This window comes from Vicugna pacos, chromosome 35, assembly GCF_048564905.1.
Source record: "Vicugna pacos chromosome 35, VicPac4, whole genome shotgun sequence".
Classification (NCBI taxonomy): domain Eukaryota; kingdom Metazoa; phylum Chordata; class Mammalia; order Artiodactyla; family Camelidae; genus Vicugna; species Vicugna pacos.
This window is the reverse complement of record NC_133021.1, coordinates 26,295,043-26,322,003: the sequence shown is the minus strand read 5'-3', so window position 1 is coordinate 26,322,003 and position 26,961 is coordinate 26,295,043. Positions and strand designations below refer to the sequence as shown.

General features: G+C 39.9%; 1 protein-coding gene across 2 annotated transcripts in view; it reads right to left on the bottom strand.

Moving 5' to 3' along the window:
* NEBL (nebulette) overlaps positions 1-26,961 on the bottom strand; it is a 310,669-nt gene that overhangs the window by 121,433 nt on the left and 162,275 nt on the right. For both annotated transcript variants that reach the window (XM_072955282.1, XM_072955279.1), the window contains exon 4: positions 21,958-22,065. In XM_072955282.1, coding sequence (XP_072811383.1) covers positions 21,958-22,065 — 108 coding nt within the window. The remainder of the gene's footprint in view (positions 1-21,957; positions 22,066-26,961) is intronic.

The following is a 26,961-nucleotide window of genomic DNA, read 5'->3' as shown; positions in this document are numbered from 1 at the left end:
CCTTCTTGCCCCCAACCATAAACCCACCTCTAACTCGATACATACTTTCTGCTTTCCTCCTGGTACAATGGAAGGACTACTCCTGGATCCGATCAAAACCAACCTCCACACCTGTGCTTAAATTCCATCCCCACCATCCTCTTTTTGCTGTTATTCCTGTCTCTCCTGCATCACCAGTTTCTCCTCCTCCACTGGATCAGTGTCATCAATGTCCATTCAAACAGGCTTTAGTAGTTCCCGTATGAAAATAACGAACAAAAATGATAAATACAACAAAAATTTTTTCACCTAAGTTTACCTCCACCTTCCTTGCTACCCTTCCCAGCAAAACTTCTTGAACAATTTACCCCTATTCACTCTTTCCCATTCATCACCTCCCTTCCACTGCACTGCTCTCGCCAAGGTCAGCAGCTCCCTTGATGGTGCCAAATTTAATGAGCATTTCAACATCCTCCCTTTCTTTGACCCCCCTTCAGCAGCAGTTGCCAGTTGACCTCTGTCCTTTTTATAAACAGTCTCCTCCCTTGGCTTCTGTTTCCTAATTTACCCAATTCTCTGCCATCTCACTAGACCCATCTTGTCTTGTTCCTCTTTTTCTACCACATCTCTAAAGGGTGGAGAACTTGCAGCTTGGTCTTGGCCCCTCTTTTCATCTTCGTGCTTTCTTTCCAGGTGACCTCAGCTAATTTCCAGGGTTTTAAATACCATCTAAAGTCTGATGACTCTCTTAAACCTATACTTCCTTCCTGCTCTCTCCCGAGTTTCATGATGTAGAGAGAAGAGCTTAATGGTAGCTTCTGCTTGGATGTTCATAGTCAACCAAACAGGGTTCCACTTGTTCCTTCTGTAGTCCTCCTCAATTAAGTCTCATGGCCAAGCCATTCAGTCATTTGTTAGAACCAAAATTGGGAGACACCTTTGTTTTCTCTGCTCCTTCAGTCTCAATATTTTGTTCTTCAGCATAAGGCTGAAGGACCCCTACCTCCAAAGTAAGCCCTGAAACTGTCCTCTTTTCCCCATTTCTATTGCCACCAGCTTAGTCAATGCCACCACATCTTAGCTGTCCTCCATACTTACTCCCTGTGTTCATTCTTGGCACCAAGCAATCCAATTTTTTCACCCATCAGCCAAGTTAATCTTCTTGAAAATGTTAATCAAATTCTGTCACACCCCTACTTTGAAACTTTCAATGGCCTCCATGATAGTGACAGTAAAAGCCCGAGTCTTTATCACGGCCCTGCCTAGTCTCCTCCTCCATCCTACATCACTTTCCCCTGCGCTGTGTCCAGCCTTCTCCTCGTGCTTACAACATACCAAACTCCTTCCCACTGCAAAATTTCTACACAGGCTACTCCTTCTGCCTTGAGCCTAAATAGGTGGCCTCTGCTTAGAAGTGCGCCAAGTAAATACTCACAAGAAAGACAAACTCCTCCTTGCAAATGGTTCCGAGCCTCCCCCAACACACAGAAGCATATGTGATCCAGGCCCCGAATGCTACACCACAGGGCTTTCCTAGAATGATTCAACTGGAAGATGTTCAAAGACGTAATATTATGTGCCCATTAGGGATCTGGAACATTTCAATCAGCCACCTCTGCTATGTGAATACTGAATGTGCTTTGCCGTGCACGTATGAAACACAGAAACGAAAACCTGCACCTTCACTGCAGCTGATTGTGGGAACTAAGTACTACTGGGGCTTTAAGAAAGGACAGTATAACTCCGAGCAAGTAATTCCCTTCAAATTTACACCTAAGTCATTCATAATTCTCTCAACCCTCCTTTTCCATTGGGAAAAAAATGAATAATAATTCCCTGGCATTTCAGCTGAAAATCAGTAAGCACGATTTCACTGGGAAGATGTTGCTTAAAGCCTGACAAAGACACACCATAATTCTCCATCTCTTCCAAACAGCTGGTAGATTTTAAATTCCTGGCCAATGGGATGCAAAAAAAGAAAACTTTCACACATCTTTAAACTGCAAAACTGATATTTCAGAATCAACTCTGTTTATTCTTGTCCTATCGTGAACTGCTGACTGGGGGAGCTGGACATTTACCAACAAATAAGTTTATAAATCAAGAGAAACACTTTGCCAGTCGAACCTAATAAACAGACAAAGCGAATAAGAACTATGAAGAGATCAAAGAGAGGTTTTTCCTCTAGACTAACAAAGCTACAGGGTGGGGGTCAGGAGACCACGAAGCAGCGAGGACTGTCAGCCTCCCTGCTGCACGGCAGTGCCCGGGAAACATCCAGGCCTCCTCGGGGAGGCTCGTTAGCTTGTCTTGGGAGGCTGGACCCCAGACGCCAGATTTTCCGATCTGAGAAAGATTCCAGAAGCCAGAATCACCTGAGATGACAAGGACAAGTGTTATCAACAGTGACCACGAAGGACTTGAAATTGGAACCTTTCCTTTCCACCCACCCCCCACCCCATCCTGTCATCCTTTACATTCTTTCCTGCACCCTTAAAAAAGGCCAAGGAAGTCCTGTCCTAACCAAGCCAATTATTTCTAGGGGTCAGCTTCAAGCTGAAATAAAGAAATAAATAATAAAGAAACAGAGTTTCTCTTAACAAAAATTATTTCATGACTAACGGAATTTTTTTTTTGTACTGGCAATATGGCAATATATTAGAATAAATACTCTTTGTGAAAACTGCTACATATTCTAAAATACATACTCTGTTTTCTAAAATTCAGATTGCTCATTAAAGACTGTTATTCACCTCTATTAAATACAGTTAAATAAACCCATTTTATTTGTCCGTATTAGTATTTGCGCTATGTCTACGCCTGCATTTTCTAGTCGAAGAAATTTTGTCAAAAGGACAAAAGTTGAAAACTGTAACCTCAGCAGTCACCAACTTTAGGGACTTATCCCCTGGTACAAATGTTCATGCATATGCATATTTTCATCACATATTCAGACAGATGCCCTTGCATTGATTTGAATACTTGCATAAATATTAATGTGTATAAATGCTTGCATGCAGAAAACCCATTTATGAAATATCCAATTGCATAAATTAGGAACATTAGATACTAACTGTATTAACACTTTATAAAATACATGCATAAGTTTGCATGACCAAAAAAAAAAAAAAAAAGAGGCACAATCCATCGGAAGAGGCCAGATTTTCTCAATGTGTTGCTGTTTGGTTGGTATAAACTGGGAATTTACACAAACTATTTGAAGCTTTAGGTTACTCATAATTCACTACTTACATGCATCTTTCCTGGCCTGAAAACTAAAGTCATTTTTTAGAGTAAATTTATAAATTGTTACCCATAACCCCAAAAGAAAGTGTTGATTTTTTACATCACCAAATGGACTCAGAAACTAACTTTTTCATAAAGAATAGAACTCACAAGTAATTTTCACAAAACATCATCCTCAAAATTTAGCTGCAGGTCATTGTATTACATGTCTGATTCATTCCTAGAGGTGGCAGGCAAATGTAAACTTTACAAAGTAACCACCAAAAGTACAGTAAAGCCCGGCAGTTCAGGAAATTTGGACTCAGCACAGTCGGCAACTGGTTCCTGTCCTCACCCAGCTTCTGTTTTCAAATGCGGGCAGGCTCAAGTGTCTGTCTGGAGGAGATGCCTAAGGGGCTGGGAAGTAATTTCCCTCCGACCGTCAGGGACTTCTCAGTTCCATACATGGCCAGCTGGGTGCGCTGTCAGTTTCACTTCATTTTTGTACTTTTCGTGACAGCACAGATTGACTTTAAAATACTTTTTCATTAACTTCGAAAACATACCGAGTCTGCATTTTACACTCAAACGTCTTGTATCCTAGCTATCATATTGTTGCAAGGTCTCAAGGCCCACCTTAGATTGGACACTCATCCCATCTGTGACTGAGGCAGACCTAAGAGACAGGTCCACAGTCAAAACAAAGGGGAGAGAATGGGCTCTCAACCCAAAGTCATATTTTACTATAGAGTGTTTCCTTCTCCCCAAAACTCAAATTCAGCTCTTCTGAGAACATGACGTGCATCCGGGAGGCTGAAAGGAGACATGAAGCGTGTGGCACTATTTCTGCCTCTAACTAGGATAGACCTTTGATAAAAGGTTGCATGTCAGGGACTGACTGTGGCCACCAATATCCATTTTTTGCCTTCCTCCTTGGCATACTCCATACTTCCAGCCCCTTGCAGTCAAATGAGTTCACAGGACTGAATTTTGGCCTGTGGAATATGGATGGATGTGATGTATGCAACTTCCAGACTGAGCCCTGAAAACCATTCACGCCCCACCATGATTCCTCTCTAAGACAGACCGCATTCCCGATGCAGCGCATCCGGTGGAGAATTCCAAGTTCCAGGCAATAGCAGAGGCATTAGATGGAAGCGGCCCGGATCACTGAATGACTACATGGAGCAGAACCCTTAAACACCCCACCTTTACTACCGTCACATGGGCCTCTTAGGCGAGAGAAGAATAAATTTTATTGTGCTCAGATCTGAGGACTGTTTATTTCAACAGTTACTCTCTTCTGATTCCTATAAGGTGCAACCATCGCACACACAACATACCTAGCATTTCCTTAACAGACAAATTGTTAAGACACTATGACATAACTCTTCTAGGAGCCAAATGGGAGAAGAGATATAAGAGTGTGGCAAGACAGGGCAGGACCTCAAAAACAGTCTGAGTGGTAATGAATCTGGAAATAAACTTACACTCCTTGCATTGGTGAACAAAGGGCCACACAATTTTTATTTATTCATGAAAACATTTATTGGATGCTAACACATGCCAGGCACAATGTCTGGTGCTGAGGTTCAAAATATATGACTGGCCACATTCCCTGAGCTCAAGGAACCACAGTCTAGCTGATCGGGGAGAAAGAAAATTAAATCAGTTCTTCGCCAAAGTGTGGTAAATGCTGTAGAAGTCGCCCTGAGGAGGTGTCTGCTGTCCCCTCTCAGATGTGGATTTTGTGTGATGACACAACAGGAGTATCCACAACAAAGGTCACAAAACAAATTCATTTCTGGATGAAAAATAACAAATTTTTTTAACCTGCCAAGACTGTGCTATATGTGACAAATGGCAACTGGGAGCATACAAGCAATACTGATATTAACCAACACTGCAGACGATGCTCGGCATCTCTCTATCGAAGTCGCTAAGCGCTGCATGGGAGAAACAGGTAACAGAACTGCAGACGCACCCGGTGAGCAAGTGACGCACCCACCGCAGTGACGCCCCTCAAACTAGCCGTATGGCCTGCACATCACCATGGACACCGACAGATCTCCTCCTGCAGATCAAATACTCAGTGTGGAATCTGCGCCTTCTAATGAAGCAGAAGCAGAATTTAAGCTTCAACTCTTTTCAGTTAAAATACAGAATTCCAGCAGAAACATAGGTTTTCCTCTATCCTCCCTCCACCTCCTCTATCCTATTTAAAAGCTGGCATTTAAATTACCATGTTGTTTATCCTAATGCTTGTGAGGAAGCAAAACATCATTAGGGATTTGTCTAAAAATCTTAGATCCTGGGCCTAAATTGGGAAACAATTCATTTGTGACACTTGTTGTGCTGAGCTGCAGCAATGAGATTTTTTTTCCACCTTGAATACATGAGAATCACGAACTCAGCGTGCACATTGTCACTGACAGGACCAAACTCTACACTTACCGATGAAAATTCTGTAATAGACATTAGTTCCCAGGAAAATTTTGCAACATTGATTAATGAAGACGTTTTATACAAAACTATGAGTGACCGTAATCAAAGTAATGTTACTTCAAGGATGTCCAAATAAAACGAAATAAAATTTAAAAACCCTGTTATAAATAGTAATAAATTTCAAGGTTGGAAATACTCTTCCTATCTCTACAAAAACAAAACGAAGTGACTCTAAACATTCTCATGCCGAGATCTTTTCTCAATTTTCAGTCTATTTCACAACAACAAAACTGTATCGGTCACCTAGCACTAGGCCAAGTGTCTTAATTACATTATAAGAGCTAATATTCAATTCTCATACTAATCCTCCAAGTTCAAGTATTTTTTGCTTCCATTTCACAGATGTGAAAACTTAGATACAGTGAAATAAATGAGACAGAAACCCCTTATGACTTCATTTCCTGGAGAAACAGAGGAAAGAAAAGGAGATGCTGTCATTTGAACCCCAGTCTTTTCTGCCTCTCGAATGAGCTTTTAAGGCCCAAAGGTCTGCGGAGGACAGAACGTAGGAAATAGCACATAGTGGGGATGAACTTGGCGCAGTCAAGAATCCAAGCTCAGGTCTGCGTGTCTCTGTTGTTCCTGTCTTCTCCACCCTGAGCCACACCGTTAACTGTGTCTGTTCTCCCACTTCAGATCTAACTACAGTTAGATCTGACCTAAAAGCAAGGATTAAGTGAGAGCTTAAATCCGACTGACAGCTTCTTCTCTAGTCTACAAACATTCCAAAAAAGCAGAAAGCCAGCTGCTTCTCCCTTGGCACGGTCCCACTGAATCCAAATAAATAATGCAGTGTTTTCTGTGTTTTAATTTTCTTTAGGATTACTGTTCATTATGGTTTAATTTCTGCCCGTTTTAATTATTGCCTATTCTGTCCTTCAAAATGATCTCATCATCCAACCTTGTTCAGCAGACTTGAACATCCTCCCACCTTCGTAATGAGGTCAGGTCGCCTCTTTTTCAGGGCCAGGAACGCCAGTTCCTCTTAAATATTCTTTTTAGAAGATCATAACCACAAGGAAGAAGAAAACTGGATCTTCCGTGAAAGAGAGGACTTTTTGCCTGGTATTAATCCCCCTTTCGAAATGAAACGTTTTGGGATCCTCAGGAATAATTACCACCGCTTGGCTTTCGAGGTGTGACGCGGAGGGACTTCAGGGAGCATCTGGCCGCACACAAAGCCCCTGTGATGTGCGCCCGGCGTCCCCCGCCCCCTCCACCCACGCATTTCCCAGGCTCTCCCCAGCCAGACTACAGGGCTCTCCCCGTGTTTCTCTATTATGTTTTAATAAAAGTATAAAAAGCCAAAAAGGAAAGCTAATCATCCTTCCGTGTACCTATCGCCTTAGAGCTTGGTTTCGCATTTTTCTGTAGCAGTGCCTGCCTTCTGCAAAGGGCTTTCAGGCCAGGCTTTCACTCCTCCTCTCAACTTAAAATAAGCATCAAATATTGTCACTCCCATTTGAGACATGGGAGATAAGAAGCATAAGGAGATATAATGTCCTGCCGAAACAGGCCATTTTCAAAGTTCAAAGAGCCTTAAGGCTTGTTCATATAATCCACATATTGTAGGAAGTTTTTTTCTTGTTTCTTACCCATGTATCTTGCTACAATTTCAAAACTAACTTCCTTTGCTTTTAACTAGGATCAAGTCCTCAATTCCATACATACATAAAAACCGAGTCTTTCAAAAATACTCAACTGCTAGGATTTTGTCCCTTTGCATCCTGTCTTGAGGAATCAAAGGAAAATAATCTCCAATGGGCATCCTTCTAAGCTGCTGAAAAAGATTATTTCCAGCCAGTGTCCTGAGGATACCAGGGACCCCAGGTCATCTCTTGGATCATCTGCATGCACAACATGGTCATCTGTGCTGACAGATGGCTGTGACCTCTGGCCTATTTGATGAGCAAGACACAGTGAAGTTTCTGAGCTGAAGTTAGCTGCTCTTTGGTTTGCCATCTAACTTTTGGAAACAAAATAACAAAAGCTTAGGAATAAATTTACCCCAACTGCAGACATTTTAGAAAGGGAGATCTTTCTCTCCATATCTGTATGGAACTAATGTAGCATCTGCATGCGATGCTAAAGGCATGCATATTTATACGGGTTTACACTCTCAGACCTGCCAACCTGACATGGCGTCTGAGACTAGCCATCCCAGGCTCGTATCACAGTCGGGGCGTGAACACACCACTGCCCTATTTACATAACACACAGACACCTGTGCTCAACATTTGTCATTTAATTCTAAATCCATGCAACAAAACTGCTTCTTTTTTCAAATTGGCATAGCTCAAAAATACGGAGATACAAGAAATCACAATTTTTGTTTGTTTGTTTTTCTGCAAAAGCAGAGCCCTAACAACACTAGTGCTATCATCACCCCAGGCCCAACAGCCAGATGTGAGGGCCTTCAAGATCCCATGGCGACAGTTAGAATGACAGCCCACCCACGGAAGGGCCAGGCTGACAACAGGACTAGGTAAACCACTCCCAACATTCAGACCATCAACAACCCTACAATCTGGTGTCTTCTCGCACTAAAAATATCTTCTAGTTACTTCCTCAAATCTTCAGAATAAAATTCGCGTTTGCTGTTTCTCACACACACTGTGCAATTTCATTCCTGACTCCATGTATAGGTGGTTTCTCTATGTTGTGGGAAGTTTTTCACCATCACCTCTTCCTCAGTTGTCTCTAGCCTTATTCATTTTTAGGCATTCACCTCACGCCACCTTCTTCTGCAAGCCATCCATGACCAGCACCACACCCACCTAGGGCTGAGTACCTGCCTCCATGAGCCCCAAACACGGACACTTCATCTCTCCCCTAACACACGTACCAGGCTGTGCGGTGTGCTCCGGGCTGAGAGGGCCCTATGCTTAGACCTTGTCTCCGCAGCTTGCAGGCGCCTTCAAAGGAAGGTGGGACAGAAAAAGTAAGAACATCTTAAAGGAGAATCTGCATTAAATCTTAACCTCAAGTCTTACATGAGTAAGTCTCAGGCTCACGCTGCCCAGGGGGCAACGCAGAGCCTTCATGTGCTCCACACATGAAGGCGTGACAGGATGGAGAGCCCACTTCTCGGAGACAGGCTGTGTTTCCAGTGTTAACAAATCTGAAACTCCTAAACGTGGTCCTGACATCACTACATGGGCTCCAAAATGCCATTTAAGGACAAATTCACTGCTGCGTTAACAAAAAGCAGCTCGCGTCTTTGACATCTGTTCTACACAAGGGCCCCAGAGATAACATATAAGCAACGATCCCCAAATCCTGGTGCGGAGGGAAAAGTCTGCATTTTGGAGTCAGGAAAACCCCTGGACTCACATCCCCACTGTGCTCTTCACTGGCTGTGTGCATTTAGGAAACTTACTTATTCTCTCTCGCTTTGTTCCAGCTGTGACATGAGGCTAATGGCAGCTGTTTTTAGGGACTGTTGAGAAAAACAAATGAAATAAATGCAAGAGATGGTGCCCTGCGCAGTGAGCCCCTCGTGAACGTTTGCTCCCACCTCTCGTCCTCCAATCAGGGAGTGGGTGTCATCTAAGCACAAATGGGGGGCACAGTGTCACAATGGCAGACAGTCTCAGGCTTGAGTCCGGAATGGCAGAATGGGGGATAGACCTGCCAACCGTGTGTGCTTCAAACCTGCAGAAGCCAGTTAGGTTTCCTCCAAAACGGGTACATTGCTTCCATATATGGGAACTGCATTTTCATATCATCTTTTTCATCATGTTGATGTGAAAATCTGTTTTCAAGATGCAGTGGCCCTTGCGTTGCTGGGAGCTGGTCATGGGGATGAGGTATAAACCTAAGGGAAACATAGGGGCCTTCAAAGTTTTCCAAAATGTTCTGTTTCTTAAGCTGAGTATTGGGTACTTGGGGGCCCATTTTGTTACCACTCTTTAAACTGTACATAAGTTTTAGTAGACAGCTCTGTTTGTGTAATAGAATTTACAGTTTAAAACTGGGGGGATGTGGTCTCAATACTGAGGGACTGAAATCAGGAGTCCTAGGCATGGAAATCCCAATGACATTTACTAAGGTTGACACATTAATACAGTGTGTACTTGAACTGATGAGTTTTTCTGAGCCATTGTGGTATTTTAGAGGATTTACAGTGTAATAATTAGGAGTCCTTTTCTTTTGTCTAATGCACCTTGAAAGTCTACTTCTGAATGACTGCAAATTTCAACAGTGCTCACCAATGTGACTCAGAGTCATGCATCCAAAGAAAAAGACAAACCAGGCCAGAGGTCAAAAGACCTCGGCCCTAGCCCCAATTATTTTACTGACAGTGTGGTAGAGCTGCAAGTTAACATCGAAAGTATTCAGAAAAACACAGACTTGAGGTCACGTGGTTCTCTGTCTAACACCCTCATCTGCGGTAACCACAGAACATAGGCTGTTTTATGAAGACAGGCTAAAAGCTGCCAAACCGGTACGTCTCCCCTCTTCTTGTGCCTTTTCTTGGGACATTTTTTTACCCCCAGTTTGTGCTTATGGTGGTTAATTTAAAAAATAATAATTTAACTAATTATTTAATATTAAAATTATTATTGTAGTAATTGCAGTTATGACCTAGGGAGCAATCTGCAACAGTAAACACAGTGCTCATCAGTGTAAGAGCCTTACAGTTGTGTCATGCTTTGGCATTTACAAGTCACAGTCACAGACATTTTTACTGAGAAATCACACACACACACTCACACACACATACAGGAGGTGTCAGGAGACAAGTGGGTAAGAATGTAGGAAGCAGATGGAAGGACTGTCTCACAAGCAGACTGAGCACATGCTTCATAAGCATAAGTGAGGTGAGGGGTCCCCAAAAATAGAAAAGTGTTCAATGAACTTATCCAGAAGCCTGCGATCAGAAAATCTAACAGACGACACATCATTTTCAGGTTATCTGTGTGTTCTCTGCGTTAGAGTTTAGCATTGTTATTGTTGACTTGTTAATTAACTTCATTTAAGGAGAAGCACCATAATCTCTGGAGAATTTAGAATCTTCAAAGGTTATTATGACCTAACCCCAGAAGCAGAAATAGTAATGGAACGGAGGTTGGAAGCAATGCAAATAATGTTAGCCATCTGTCCTGCCTCTTGCTAAATATTTCACTATTTTTTGACCAATAACATATAGCCTATGCTCAAAATGCAATATGCTAATCATTTTACCCTAAACAACCCTGTGGTGTAGTTTATTTAATTATATAAGTGACGTTAAATTATTTTTATAAGTACAAAAAAAGGTTTTCCTCCTTAAATAAATGCAGTAAACAGTGACCTACCCTTCCCAGTGCTTAGTAATTTAATACATCAGTGCTTTATCTGGCGAAACGTAAATGTGAAATAAAGTTATGAGCATGTTTACAATAAATGCCCAGGGGTGGACCGGAGCAACTTTTGGAGAAAATGAGGGAAATAAATGGTTAACTGCCAGCATCCACATTCATGCTGGAGGACACAAAAAGGTTCACAGCAGTTGCTAAATTCATTTAGAGAAACTCACTTTATTTTTCCAGCAGAGCTCTCACCGGCTAATCTGTATTACAACCTGCAGGAGTCTTAATATTCTCAGCAGGATCAAGATTCGGGCCACACGGATACAGCTATTTAATCTTGCAAGAGAACAATATTTGGCAGGAAAAGACCCCACAGCACTGAGGGGACGTCCCAGAGGTTCGTTGTCAGCACAGAGTGGGCCAAGAACGCCGAAGGTGGAAACCAAATAGCACCAACTGATGCTTCCCCGTTCCTTTCAGTAGCTTGCTACTCAAACACGTGTGTACACGGCACGTATGTTCGCAAACACACACATCACACGCGCACATGTGGCTCTTCAGAGGCATGTATGTTTTTATAATCAAAATGTTTTCTCAACAGTTTGGACCCAGTCAAGAAAAATGTTTAATTCAAGACTATCACTACAGAGGCTGGGAATAGGAAAGAGATGACGAAAAATGACCACAGTTCTACTTTCAAAACCCTTCAACTTCTTGAGCACTGAAAACCAAAACAGAGAGAACATGTATCTGAACTTTCAAATGCATGCAAATATTTATATATTAAGCTTTAGCCATCCTGAAATTAATAGCTGATCAATACTCCTGTACAAATGAGCATTTTTTTACATTTTATATGTAATCCTACATGATTAATTTTGCTTAATATTGAGTAGAATTTCTGGAAGCCCAGAATTCACGGGCAAGCAGGGAATAAGGAAAACACACACAGAAACTTAAAAACAACATTGATGCACCTACTGAGACACAGACAAACGGCATGAATCACTACTCAAGAAAATGAATCAGTAAAATCCTTCAAAACCTATCTTCACATAGTGACGGCAAGGGTTCGATTCCTTTACCTCTCAAACTTGGTCAGTGATCCCTCCGATATGAACACAGTGTTCCCCACCATCAAGCATTTATCTCTCGGCTGCAATTACCTGCTCACCTGTTACAGGGTAACTTGAGAGCTCCATGAGGTCAAGGGTCACATCTATTTTATTCCTCCTTATAGCCTACCTCCTAGCAAAGGGCCTGGCACATAGCAAACACTCAGAATGTTTAAGTCAGCGATTGCTTTCAAAAGTGGTTCCTTTCGGAGAATTTGGCAGTGGGGAGGGGGTGGGATTTAAAGATACACATTTGAAATCTGCACATTGAAAATATGAAAACAATCTTGCCTCAATGTATATTTCAGTAATGATGTGTCTCTCTGCACTCTCACACGTAGACACCGCGTGTTCCTAACCTTATATTCACTCCTACCTTCCTTTGCTCATTTCAATGCCATCTTCTCCCTCATCTGTGCCTTCGAGTTGCACTAAGGCTCTCCTTCTCCATGAAAGCCTTTTCCAACCTTCATGCATCCTACCATGAACATAAATGCATGCAAAAAGTGGTTTCTCATTTTCTTCTGCAATCTACAGAGCCTGGTGGGATGTGATGTCCACAGCAAATGTTTCATGTGTAACAAACACACAGGCACAAGTAAGGGAACTCTGAAGGCAATTTCTACTTCTGTCTTACTCTTTATAGTCAAGGCACATGTTCTGGAGGATTCAAACATGATCAAGGAATGCCACTTGCCTTCAAAGACCTCACAATAATTATACAATAAAAGTAAATATTTAAATTACTTTGGGGGAAATCAATCCTATCAAAAATAACACTTGTTAAGAGAAACAGAATAATTTTTTTTAGGTTTTTTTCTTTTATTCTTTCTTCTAAATCTAAACCCTTTTTCATAGTTTACTAATTAAACACAGGCAAATTGTGATACATTTATAATTCCAATGATGCAATGATACAAACGCTTAATTCAAACAAATTAAAAGTTGACTTCATTACACTTAATATAGCCACAAGAGGAAAAATAAATCATAAATATGAACAAACAAAAAAAATGATTGTAACTTCTGGTTTCTTGTCCTTGGAAATGTCTGGGGGTACTTTACAAAGCAACAGGTCCTTCAAACAGAAATTTGGAGCCTTCCTTTGACAAATATCATTGCATGTGACTCTCTACAGAAGAGGAAAACCCTACAAAGCAGCCCTGACATTGCTGAAAGAAAAGAAAGCTATAGTAGAAAATATAAGTAAAAATAAAGAAAAGCAATTTTCATGACATAATTCTTCCAGGAAAATGAAATGTAAATTAAAGAACATATCTACATATACTTCAAAAAAAGACATTTTTGCTTCTAACTTCCAATCGTGCCATCTTTTCTTTAATTGTATAAACTTGGCTTGTGTTGCCAATGGGTTTTAATTAAATCCTTGTATAATGTCTCCCTCAACCCATGACCTCTTAATAAGTTAAAATGACACTTGACTATTACACTTATTAACTGAGAAAACAGCAGGATTTAAACCTACCTCTAAAATCCATTGAAATGACAATTGTATGGCATAATTATTCACGATAATCACATCTGGGGACTCCACAAATATATCTGTAAGATTTCTGGGTTTTCTTCAACATCCGTATGTGCTCACGGTAGACAGGGTCCCAAGAGGTACAATAAAACCTGGAAGAAAATTGAGATACTTCTTAAGTTCCAAATCTGTATAATGCACTGGAAATTGAGACTTAAAAAAAAATAGTCTTTCTTAGACTTTCGCTGTGGTATGAGGCTGTCTCTTTTCTATTGTCACACCTCTGCCCTCAGTTTCTCCACAGCTGCCCAGGCCAAAGTGCCAGCACAGGACATGTGAAATCTATACATTCTGAGCTACGTAATTCAGCTGAGGGCTGGGAAACTTAAAAGCAGAGTTACTACTATGCGTTGTCTTTGCTTCTATAAATGACTGTGGATCAAAACCGCAAGCAAAAAGAGGCTTGAAAGGGCCAATTAAAGATTAGAAATAGGACCTACAGGGAATGTTTTTGAATTTAAGATGATCCGGTTTGAAAACAGGAAAAAGTTTAAACACTGAATGTACAAGTTTTCCCGGAACAGCAACAGTCAGTCCCATCTACGCCACTGAAGACGACAGTTTATGACGGAAGCTTACATGTTGAAGCGCATCTAAAACATATGTTGCTTAATTATCTCAGAATTATCCTATGATTTACGTAGATCCTTTCTCATTTAGCCCCTCCCCAAATTCATCTCTTAAAGCCCTAACCCTCAGTCTTCAGCTTCACGAAGTCAGAGAGGCCAAACACATACCACGTGAAATGCTAATTAAAACCAGAAACATGGAATCCATGTGTGAAGCGGGTGGACCAGGTAACAGTGCTACCGTACAAAGCACTGTTACGATTCGGGAATGAGAAAGATCGCTGTATCTGAGGGTCTGAATGTGGGTCTGGGATCTGGGGGTGGTGATGTCATAAACAGACACTGTGAAATTGTTCCAAACAAGAGGAATGACTCATGCAAAAGCCCAGAACAGAGTAAGGAGCCAGGCCTAAAAGAAATGGAAGAATAGTGTTGAAGGGGAGTGAAAGATAAGGTGAAAAATAATTTAGAAGCAGATTGTGGAGGGTCCTTAGAGTAAGAAATTAAGGGTTTAGGAGATGGGACTTTATTCCACTCAAAGTGGAAGTCCAAGGAAAGTTTTTTACTGGGTCATAATTAGGGTTATAATGAAAGAGATTTTTAGAAAGAGTCATCAGGTGACTGTGTTTAAAACACAACGGAAGGAGCAGAAAGAATGTGAAAGGAGAAAAGGCCAAATTGGAGATTCCTTTGATAACTTGGGCAGGATAAGGGCGTGAACACAGTAGGACTGAAAGGAACAGGGGGGAGAAAAAGGGACTTCACAAAAGAAGGATCTTCAGAAACTGTTTGCTGGATCTTTAATCCCTGTTTCCAAAAAGATGTCATACGTGTTAGTACTTTTATTATGGGGGGGGGTCTGTCCCCAAACCTCCCCCTTAGACGATGCTATTTTACAACCAAAATCCTTAGTACTTGCCATGCACAAGTAATTACTGGTCTGGGATGTATTTGTTTCTTTAAGTGACTGTGGCTTAAAAAAAAATGAGGATAAAAAGAAGAGATCAACCTTTGAAGTTCTGCCCTAGGTGGAAAAATAAAGCAAAACCAGGTGTAAGGGAAACCACAGATTTAGAAACGAGAAAGGACCAAGAGGTAATTTTCCATACATTTTTCTCATAAAAGTATAAGTATTCTTCATAGAAACACTTTCCCCAAGGAGAGGCTGTTCAGAGGCTCTAATTAGACCGGGGATGTCAAAGTGTTTTGAAATGAATAAACCACTCATACATGTGGCAGGTATTATAAGGAAAAGACATGGTACTGCCCTATCACTTTCTTTGACATATTTGATCTTTGCTTTAAAGATAAAGCTACTGACCCACTCTTACCCCAGAATACATCGGAGTTACTGGCTGAGATGGGTTGGAGATAAAGCATGAAGTAACACATAAACTCACTTTGTGAAAATATTAGATTTCAAGGGCTTAAATCTAAACCATTGACCTCATCACTAATCACCTATGTTAATCAGCCCCGTTATGCGTTATAACAAAACTACCACCCCATTCTCCATTCAAGCTACTTGGTGTACCGGATTTCGCTACTCAAAATCAGATTTCATATCACTTTTTCATACGTTATAAAACAGGCTTCTTGCATGAGGAACAAAATTCACAAGTAATCTATTTCAACACTGAATGTTGGGGGGAGGGTGTAGCTCAAGTGGTAAAGTACATGTTAAGCATGCACAAGGTCCTGGGTTCAATCCCCAGTACTGCCATTAAACAAATAATTAAATAAATAGATCTAATTACCTAACCACCCCCCCCACAAAAAAAACTAAAAAAAAAAAAACCACTGGAAGTTGCTTTCTTACCTTTCTTGACTTTAAAAAAAAAATCTTATGTTTGCTGAATATATAAAAAAGAAAGAAAGAAAAACCCTGTGTCAGTTGTTCAGGTTCACATAAGGCCAAATTGCTTCATACGCTATAATTTTGCTACCAGTTCACAATTAGCATGCATGTCTCATGCATGAGTTGACCCAATTACATAACAAATTTTGCCTCTGGGGACTTCTCCTGACTGCTTGTCTTCTGTCACCATACGACTCAATTTCACACCATCAGCAGCCTGAACGTGGCCACAGTCAGCCTCTGTCAAAATGATTTATTTAAATTACAAACAGAGACCAGATCCCTAGGTAATCCTCCCTACCCTCTTGCTCACCCTAACACTCAACCTAACTTTGAATCAAATCTTTCAGTGGTCCATAGGTACTCCTATTCAATTATTAGGCCATGGTTACCGCCAATAATCTAATCTTTTTTTGAGCTAACTCACAAAGTCTCAGGGATCTAAGTCAGCGGTATCCACGTGTGCTGATTAATGGGCATATAATTTATTTTTGCATTCTAAGAAGTCAATGAAAAATTATGTAGCTGTCTCAGAAAACAAAAATAATTACAATTCAATATCAAATTACAGAAAGACTCTTTTCTATAATGTTTAAAAAAAAAAAAGACTTCAACCTTAACTTTCCTTGTAAAGCAAGTAGACATTTCTGGGTATCCTAAAAGTGAAAATGGTAGTAAAACACACTATTTAGGAAACAGGATAGGTAATCAAAATTATAGATACTTACAGGGTGTGTATAGATACAGAATACAGAGCAGGTGAACACACTCCTGTCTGTTTTGTCTGGGGGCCAGTGATCTAAGGAAAGGGAGTTCTAAGGATTCCCACTGACACCAACACACACAGGCACACAGGCACACACACACACACAAGTACTCCCGCTGTGAGTCAAGGCACAAATCTTAATGAATCACATAATAGTATGCTTACCATTTGAATTAGACTGTAAAATACAAGCTTTTGTCATCTGGGTTTTTTTTCTTTCGCCTTCATATAATATTTCTCCATCATCTGAAATAAATTAGAAAATAAACATCTAGATTTTATCTACAGCACATTTATCAGAGTCTCTCGGGGTTGAACTTCACCATATTACTTCACAACTTATCCCCCAGACTGTCTTAGCTAATTGACAATGTAGCTTATACGGGTGTGTAAACAGGCAGAATGAAATGCGTTGACAACCTTCTCCAGAATGGACTGTGTCCCACAGATGTCTGGGGGTGATTCAGCCTTGCTACCCTGCTGCAGGTTTCCTGAACGCACTGCTTATGAACATGAAGGTAGTGACCACGTGAATTAGAAACAGCCTCTACAACTACCCACACAAGCTAGAGCTATGGGACAACAGAGAAAAGGTTTGTTTTTTTTCTTAAATGTTCAAAGGCACGGGAATTATTCAATTCACGTTTGTATGTTGTCATTTAAGAACACTGTCCTAAAATATCACTACGTACAGTAACTGAGGAGGTGCACTAGGACATTTCTGCCGTTTCTGAATTTATGCCCTAGAATTTGGTGGGGAAGAGGTATAGGCAATCAGAATTTCATGGAAAAAATTTTTCTTTATTTTAGGAATCAGTTTCTTTCCAACTATTCGGTAAATTGTGAAATCCTGCTTATTTTCTTATTCTTTCTGCAGCTATACTAAGTGAGTAATAGAGCAGAAGTTTAAATTGTAGCATTTAATAACTCCCCAGTGTTCAATATGTTGGCATTATAGACTCTGAAAGAAGCGAGTTAAGGCTGGATCTGCTCTCACCCTGTTCATTGCACACAACTTCAAATTTACTGTTGTATTTAATCCCACACCTCAGTAACAGACACAGACTGAGTGGGCATTTCCAAATGATTTCAAATCTTTGACAAATGAATATGAGAGTGTCTGAAAGAATTTCATAAAACTGACAGAGACACTAGCAATCAAAAATGCCCATTCATCCATAGCATATCATCCAAAACACCTAGGAGTTGTCATTAAATCCACTGTTTTATGTCTTTATACTTTCCTAACTCCAAAAGGGATTAAAGGCAGTTTAGAAAGATCCAGCCAGTATTCCGAGATAAACTAAAAACAAGTAAGAAAATGAAGCAAATGGCAAAATAAGGATTGCCAAGACCCTGACTTAGTTAACCCATCTACATCAACCTGTATTAAACTTGGAGCTCAAATCCTAAACCCCTTAGGATTTTCAGGATGAGCCCACTCCATCCCAGCATCTCCAGCAGGAAGATTCTGGGGTCTCTTCCGTCTGCCCTTTTTTCTCTCAAAACAGACACAATCCAGGCCACTGTCAAAAATATCTGTCTGGAGTTGGCCAATATATTTCAGAGTTTGGGTTTATCTGAAAACTAGACTAGCCAAAGTACCACCTTTCAGATTAACCCAAGTTTCTTATAGAAAAAAAATAAATCCTTGAGTAATATGGAAAACCTGTGAGGTTGCGGGAAAAGTTCATGAAGTTGTAGCCTTATAAATGAATAATAAATTCACTAGACCTCAGAATATTTAACAGCTTCTTTTCTTCAAGAGTAAATCCCTAACCGCTTGTGCGCTGTTGGTCGGATTGTAAATTTGTGCAGCCACTATGGAAACCAATACAGAGGCTCCTCAAAAAATCAAAAATAGAACTAACATATTATCCAGAAATTCCACTTCTGGGAATATATCCAAAAACACTAACTCAAAAAGATATCTGCACTCCCATGTTCATAGCAGCATTATTCACAATAGTCAAGACATGGAAACAACCTAAGTGTCCACCAAAAGATTAATGGATAAAGAAGTTTTGAGATATATGTACACGTACACACAATGGAATATTATTCAGTCATAAAAAATGAGGAAAGCCTACCATTTTCAACAATATTGATGGGCCCTGAAGGCATTATACTAAGTGAAATAAGTCAAAGAGACTTATTGACAAATACTGTATGATCTCACTTACCTGTGTAATCTAAAAAAACAAAGAAACAAAAGACCACACCAAACTCATAGAAAAAAGGATCCATTTGATGGTTACCAGAGGAGTGGGGAGAGGGAGAACTGGAGGAAGGGGGTCAAAAGGTATAAACCTCCAGTTATAAGGTAAATAAGTACGAGGGATATAATGGACAACATGATTGTATTAGCACTGCTCTTATGATATACAGGAGAGTTGTTAAGAGAATAGAACCTAAGAGTTCTCATTGCAAAGAGAAATTTTCTTCTTTCCTTGTCATTGTCTCTACATGAGAGGATGATGTTAACTAAGCCTACTGTGGTCATCACTTCACAATGTACATAAACCAACCATCATGCTGCACACCTTGAACTTATACAGTGATGTATGTCAATTATTTCTCAATACAACTGGGGGGGGAGTATACCCCTAACAGTAATATTACAAAATTTATATATTTTTAAGGCTATCCAAATATTAATATGCCTCATCATCATGGCCAAAAGAACTACTTATATGACTTCTATGGTTGCTAACATCGAGACAATCACACAATTTTTTAAAAGATATTATCTAAATTCCATACTTCTCAAAAGTCAGTGCTGTGTAAATTATAGGCTTAATCTAAATGGCATTTTGCATACACTACTATGTATATGATAAATATAGACTTACACATACCTGTTATAAGGGTTTTTGCATATTTAAGAAGGGATCTGCAAACAGCCTCTGGTATTGAATAAAATGTATATTCCTGCTAATGATAAAGGTTGGTGAAATGATCAGTTCTTTTCTTATTAAATATGAATATTGACTTAATTTGAATGTAAATTAAAAAGCTTACCTTTGAATCAACTGCAATCCTTACGTTAGCTGTCGGATGTCTTAAGTAGAAATGTTTAGTTCTTTTTGAAATAAATGTCTGTGATAGTTGAAGATTTATGATGTAACTTTGTTTTATACAGTGTTATTTTTATTTTTTTTAAAAAATGTTCTCCAAAAGTGATCCAAGAAAAGAAACATAACTGAATATAACTGCCAGTGGAACATATCTCTAATTTGCATTTTAAAAAACAAAAATAGGATTTTGATTTAATGAAAGAATGAAGAGGAAGAAAGACAATGAAAGTGATCTTCAGTATTCATGACTAGTGGGTTGTTGGAATGGGGGTAGGAAAACTGAGGGACAAAAGCCATGAATCTTTAAAATTCAAACCTTTCTCTTCAAAGGAAAAAGTTCTTACTGAAATAAAATGTCCATTTAAAGAGCAAACAATGAATAAACCTTAGGGAATATGGCAAAACAAAGTGTTTGCTCTGCCTTCTCTCACACCTTAAATAAATATTTTAAAATATCAAATAATTCCATTTTTGAACTTTTGACAAATACAATTATTTCTCAACTTATATCCTATGATTCTGTCTACAAATTTTCTCTATCCATCTATCTATCTATCTATCTATCTATCTATCTATCTATCTATCTATCATCTATCTATTTATCTATCTGTATGTATGTATATAATGATAATGGCCAAATACAAGTGAGTTTAAAACAATCTGCTAATTAAACATTTCCTGGAAATCAATGCTACATAACTTAAAACACTTAGATATACACATTTGGGTGACTGTACAAGTGATACACACAATAGACTTGTAGTGAAAAATGGTATAAATCTCACATATTTGCCCAAACTTTCACATCAGGTACATAGTTGCTGACTTTAATTCTTATTTCCCCTTGAATACCTAACATTGAACTAATTTTTTTCTGGAAAAAAATGCATGTCAACACACTTCATATAAAACTTTAGAAGAAACATAATTACATATATGGATCAGAAAAATTAAGAAGAGCTGTTTATCTACCTTTAATAAATACTGGATTAACACATTTTGGTCCCTAGTATGTTTTGAACTTCTCTGCTAGTCTCAATTTTCTTTTTCAAGAAAGTCTTATTACTAAACAAGATGCAGCTTTCATATCCAAAGCAATTTCAAATATAAATGTTTATTTCAAAAATTAGATGTAATATATCACTTCAGCAAATACCTAATTTAAAATATGAAATCTTATATACACACAATCAGCAAATATGAGATTTCTCCAGATACCAATAACCTTGGATGTATATTTTGTACACTTATCCACAGCAAAAAGTTAACTGATAGGTTTTACTATTTACCTATACAAGTCCTATTTTGGAAAAATTCAAAAGCTGAGAATCACTCAAAATGGAATAAGATGCTAAATTACAATAACTTCTTTTAATAGCGGTGACTATTATTTCTGAATACACAATTAATTTATATAATTAAATTGATGTACTAAATCAATTTACTAAACACATCAACTTAAATAAATTACAAGTGTATTCAGAAATATACAGGCATATCTCAGAGATATTGTAGGTTCAGTTCCAGAGCGGCTCAATAAAGCAAATATCACAATAAAGCAAGTCCCATGAATGTTTTAGTTTCCCAGGGCATATAAAAGTTATGTTAACACTACAGTGCAGTCTGTTAAGTATGCAACAGCATTATGTCTAAAAAAAACAATGTGCATACCTTAATTTAAAGATGTTTTATTGCTAAAAATGTCTAAACATAATCTGACAACAAAGTGTTGCCACAAACCTTCAATTTGTAAAAAAAAAAAAAATTATCTGTGACGTGTAATAAAGCAAAGCACAACAAAATGATGTATGCCTGTTGTCACTGTTGTTAAAGTGTTAGGCTCCAGACAACTGTGATCAAATCAAAGGGAAGGAATTTAACAGATGAACTTGGCATATTTTCTGAGGACACTGAGAACTCCTTGCAGCCCATAGCAATAAGAACACTTCCAAGTTGCCCAATTTCACTTTCACACCAGAACTACAAGTTAGGGTATCACGTCACTGAGCAAATGGTCACCTACGTTACTGATTTGTTCCTGAGTCCTCTTCAGCCTCTGTAGTTCAGGAGTGTCTGTAACGATGCTGAAGCCCCTCCCTTTGCTTTCTTCAAAATCTCTTTTGTACTTGACCTAACAGAAGGGGAGTAGAAAAGAAAGAAAGAAAAGGAAGAAAAAGAAAAGGAAACAAAAGAATCACAAATCCCACTCAGGATAGGCCAGGGCCAAGTAAGCTGCTAAAACTGGAAGCAATGCCTCCAGGCACAGCGCTACCGGCAGGCGGCACAGTGCACAGCTAGACTGCTTGCTCTGTGTCCCAGCAGCCACTGGGCGACCTTAGGCAAGTTACTCAATCACTCTGTGCCACGGTGGTCTCATCCGCAAAATGGTGATAATGACAACAACAATAATAATACTTAAATAATGCTATTTAATAGGTTGAATGACAGAATCGAATGTCTTCATTCACATAGGAAGCAAGCCCATAGGAAGCAAGCAAGTGCTCCATAATAGTTATTATTATCAACATTCGTAGTGGTACAACAACTAAAAAAAAATGTGCAAAAAGAAAGCTAAATCTTCCACTCCCATGGCTTGTCCTGTCAGTGACAAAGCATCGTTTTGAGCCTGGACCACACTATAGAGGAGGGAGGCACACAAGATTATCCACAGCAGCCCTGTCCTAGCAAAGTTTTCCTTCTATTTCATAAGGCAAAGCATATGGATATGGTTATACAATGTTGCACTGCCAAATGTTGAATGTGCAAATACTTACAGAAATATTTATAAAACAGGCCACACCTAGGGATTAAAAGGCTTCAGCTCGAGCCCTTGACATACCGTGTGCTGAGGTACCTAACATTTTCCCAGTATTTTAATACATTTCTTTTCTAATTACAACCCAGTGAAGCCAAATTTTACAGTTTCATCATGGCACTGGAACAGCTAATGCTTAATCTTACCAGGGCCCCACCTCCTATTATTAGCATAATGACCATAACTGTCACACCAGTTAAATATTCTGCTTCTTAATGACTGAGACAGTCACACCAGTTGGACTATTCTTATCTCTTTAAAAGCCTAAATATCAAGAAATATGGAAACATGTCTGATAACCCATATAATCTCCCATTTTCACATTCATAATTATCAGCTTCAAATTAAACTTAAATTAATAATTAACATTTAGGGTGGCTAATTAAAAATAAGATTCCGTGTTACTTTCTGTATAAATTTGAAAAGTCCCCTTAGCTGAGCATGGAATGACTGTTTTTGTTGAGTCATGTTTACAGTTAAATATTCAGTTCTTTCAGGCACAACTGTCCTTGGGGCTACTGGAAGATTTCCTTTCATCAGAAGAGCTTAAAAGAAAAAAGAAATCCCAGTTGACAATAAATCAAAAGATACAGATACTTTCATCACTTTTAGGTGACGAATATCTAATTTTCCCTCCACATTTTCATTTAGATGTATAAAACACTTCCTTGAATTATTTCCATAAATAAAAGGTCAAATAAACTGTATTATTTTTCTTCTACAGAAAACACTGAATGAGATTAGCCTTCTAACCTTCAATCTCCCAGCATGTGTGAAAATACACAGCAGCACATTCTCAGTGTTTTATGCCTAACTAAGCAGGGAAGCCATTTAGCTTTGCTCGAACTAAGCACCAGGGCACAGGGTAGGAAAGTAATAAAAGTAAAAAAGATGACAAGATTGTAACAGCAACAGACACAGAGAAGAGGGAAAATCTATAAGCCAAGTTCTGACATCCTTAACACCAGTTTCAGAGAATCACATATTCTTTTTGTGATTAGCTTGGGGTTTCTGTTTTTGTTTTTGTTTTTGTTTTTTTAATGGCAATTTCCAGAGAAAGAATTGAAAAGAAAAAAAAAACATTAAATTCCAGAATCCTAGGTTTTGAGTTAATTATCATTTAACGGTCCTTTCCGCATTCACAAGACACATAAGAATCATCTGACTGGGGCTTGCCTCATTAAATGACTAGTTTCAAAGTGTATAATACAATCATCTACATGACTGGTTTACAGAGTTTTAGAAGATGTTTAATCCTTTTTAATGGTGTGATCCACAACCAAGCCTCCTATACACTTAAAACCAACTCAAGCACCAACCCACCCAGTAAATCTTTACTGCATACAGGCAGCCTTGAAGCCATTAGTCAGCCTCTCTTTTCCATACTCCCAGCCACTTACATCCTATCTCTCTACTTAGGTCTAATTTTAAATGTTATATCTGATGGCTTTCCAGGTCTGCAGAATCTGAGAGGCAAGTGGATATAAAAAGAGATCAGAGGACAGGGAGGAATAAGGAGATTCCTCCTTTCAATCTCGTATGTCTCCTTTGCCCTCACAACACAACCAAATCCAGCCAATAAGCGCCCTGCACCCTGGACTCAGGAACTGACACACACATTACCCAGCATGTGTCCAAGAGCCCACAGCTTGGACTTCGGCAGGAACTCCTGGGAAAGCGGTGCTCTTTCCCCATGGTCTGGCTAGTCTAGCAGGTGGAAAACTGAAGCGGCTGGCCATCATCTGGCCCCCACCCAATGATGGCGAAGACCAGAGGCAAGCAAAGCAAGAAGCCAGGAGAGACTGCTGACAACATCATTCAAGCACCTGGATCCAACTCTTCCTAAAGCCAGAACCACTGGGTTTATCAGTTAAAGTGAACTAATCTCTCCCCTTTTAATAATGAAAAGAATTCTGATTAATACAACCCACCCGCCCCATCATGCCTGATACACAGGTACAACAGGTTCCCATAACATTAACACATGAATTTCTCCTTGTTTACTTCTACGTTCCAGTTCTTCCTATTTGTGATACAAGATTTAACATTTTATAAAAATAGGGAATTGTATCAGGGAAAAAGCATTGCTTCAGGGGACAAGAGCCTAGATTTCTCATCCCATCCTTGTCACTCACCAGTCACCTCACAGGTCTCCTAGCTTCTCTGGGCCAAAGTTTCCTCATCTCTGATTAGAGATTCTGGTAGCTTCTTAACTAACAAGGCTGCAGGGACTGAATGAGATAAGTCACAGGAAAGAACTTCAGCAAGTATAAGGTGCTGTGCAAATACCCAGCATTATCTTCGTCGTATTGGTTTTGCTTGACTTGAAAGGATTAGCTAATGTCTGCTATGAGATGTCAAAAAGAACAGTTCTATACAATCAAACAGATCATGGTTAATGAAGCAATATATATCACATTAAGAATCAGCTCTTAGCTTCCATTTACAAATTTTACTAAAGCTATTCTTGGATAGATATTCATTTTTTGTTGGATTCGTGTGAACGATCGGACCCCTACAAAACACCTTGGATGTGTCATCTGGTGACCACACAGGTGGCGATGAATCCTGAGCTCCATCTGTGCAGGTGCTGGGTGACAATCTGTCTTTGCCAAGAGGCACACCACAGGCTGTGCAAATCTGTAAGAACTGTGTGAAGAGCACTCTCGTAAGACCCCTCAGGGTTCCTTGTCACCGACAGAATGTTTCCTACCCTCAGCTCTTGGGAAACATAATCCATTTATTCATTAAAGCTCAGCGCCAGCGGTGTGCCTCTGTGAGCTGGACTGGACTGGCCTCCTCCCAGTCCTGAGCCTCATACCTTGACACCTGCCTATTAGAATGGTTATCACTCTGAATTGCAATGACAATGGAGTCACAGCCCCCAACTGTAGAAGAGATGCAACTCAGGGACACAGGCAAAGTTTTACTGAGCTCTGTGATCCAATAACCTAGCACAGCACCTGGCCCATGGAAGTTGATTGATAATGATTAAGAAAGGGAAGAAGGGAGGGAATGGGGGAGAGAGAAAGAAGAGGACCAGGAGCAGAGAGAGGGTGTGTGGCCCAGATCCAGAGGGAAGAGAGGAACCTCACATTCAGGGACTGAAACATGGCTCTGTCTGGCTGGAGCATCTGAGGGCAGGGGGTGGAAGGAAGGGGAAGAGCCAGGAGATTAGGCTAAGAAACACAGATCTAGATCAGATTTGGAAAGAAACTGCTAGCCATGGTGCTTACCTCAGTCCATTTGGGCTGCTACAACAAAAATGCCGTGGACTGGGTGGCTTATAAACAACGAAAATTGATTTCTCATAGTTCAGGAGGCTGAAGAACCCAAGATCAAGGTGCAAGCAGATTCAATGTGTGGTGAGAGCCTGCTTCCTGGCTCCTAGCTGGCTGTCTACTCACTGCAGCCTCACGCGGCAGAAGGGACATGGGGGCTCTCGGGATCTCTTTTATAAGGGCACCGATTCCACTTACAAGGGCTCCATCCTCATGGCCTAATCACCTCCCAAAGTCCCCACCTCCTAGTATCATCGCACTGGGGATTAGGTTTCAACATACGAATCTCAGGGGGACACAAACATTCGGTCCAGCGCATGCTCTTATATGTTAACTTACTCCACATTTACTCGACAAGTATTCATTAAGCCTTGTATAAGCTGCTCTTAGGAACTCCTGCTCTGTCCCCACTAAAAATGCCTTTTCTTCCCTTATGCTTCAGCATCGAATATAAAATCACCTCCAGTCTCTTGTCCTCTATTCTATTAGAAAGTATTTTTTGATGATTGCACGAATAACAATGGCAATATCCTAGGAATGTCATTCTTTGGGATCTCCTCAAGTATTCACCTCCTCAAGCCTTTGTTCATTTAACAAATATTTACTGAGCACCTACTAAGTACTGTTCCAGGGGTGGGAACAATGCAGCAAAGAAAATAGTCAAGGAGACCTGCCTCATGGAGCTGACATTACAGTGGGGGAGAAAGAAAAGACACAAGATTTGTATCAGTTGAATAAATGCTAAATCAGTGGTAAGGACTAAGAGAAAAACAAAGCAAGAAGTGACATGAGGAGAGTCAGGGATGCTGCTCTTTCAGACAGGGTGGTCAGGGATGGCCTCAGCAAGTGAAGACCAGAAGGCAGTGAGGGCTGTAGGCAGAACAGCGACATGCTGGACTTCCGGCCTAACAGGCTCTTTCTGGCCGTGTTA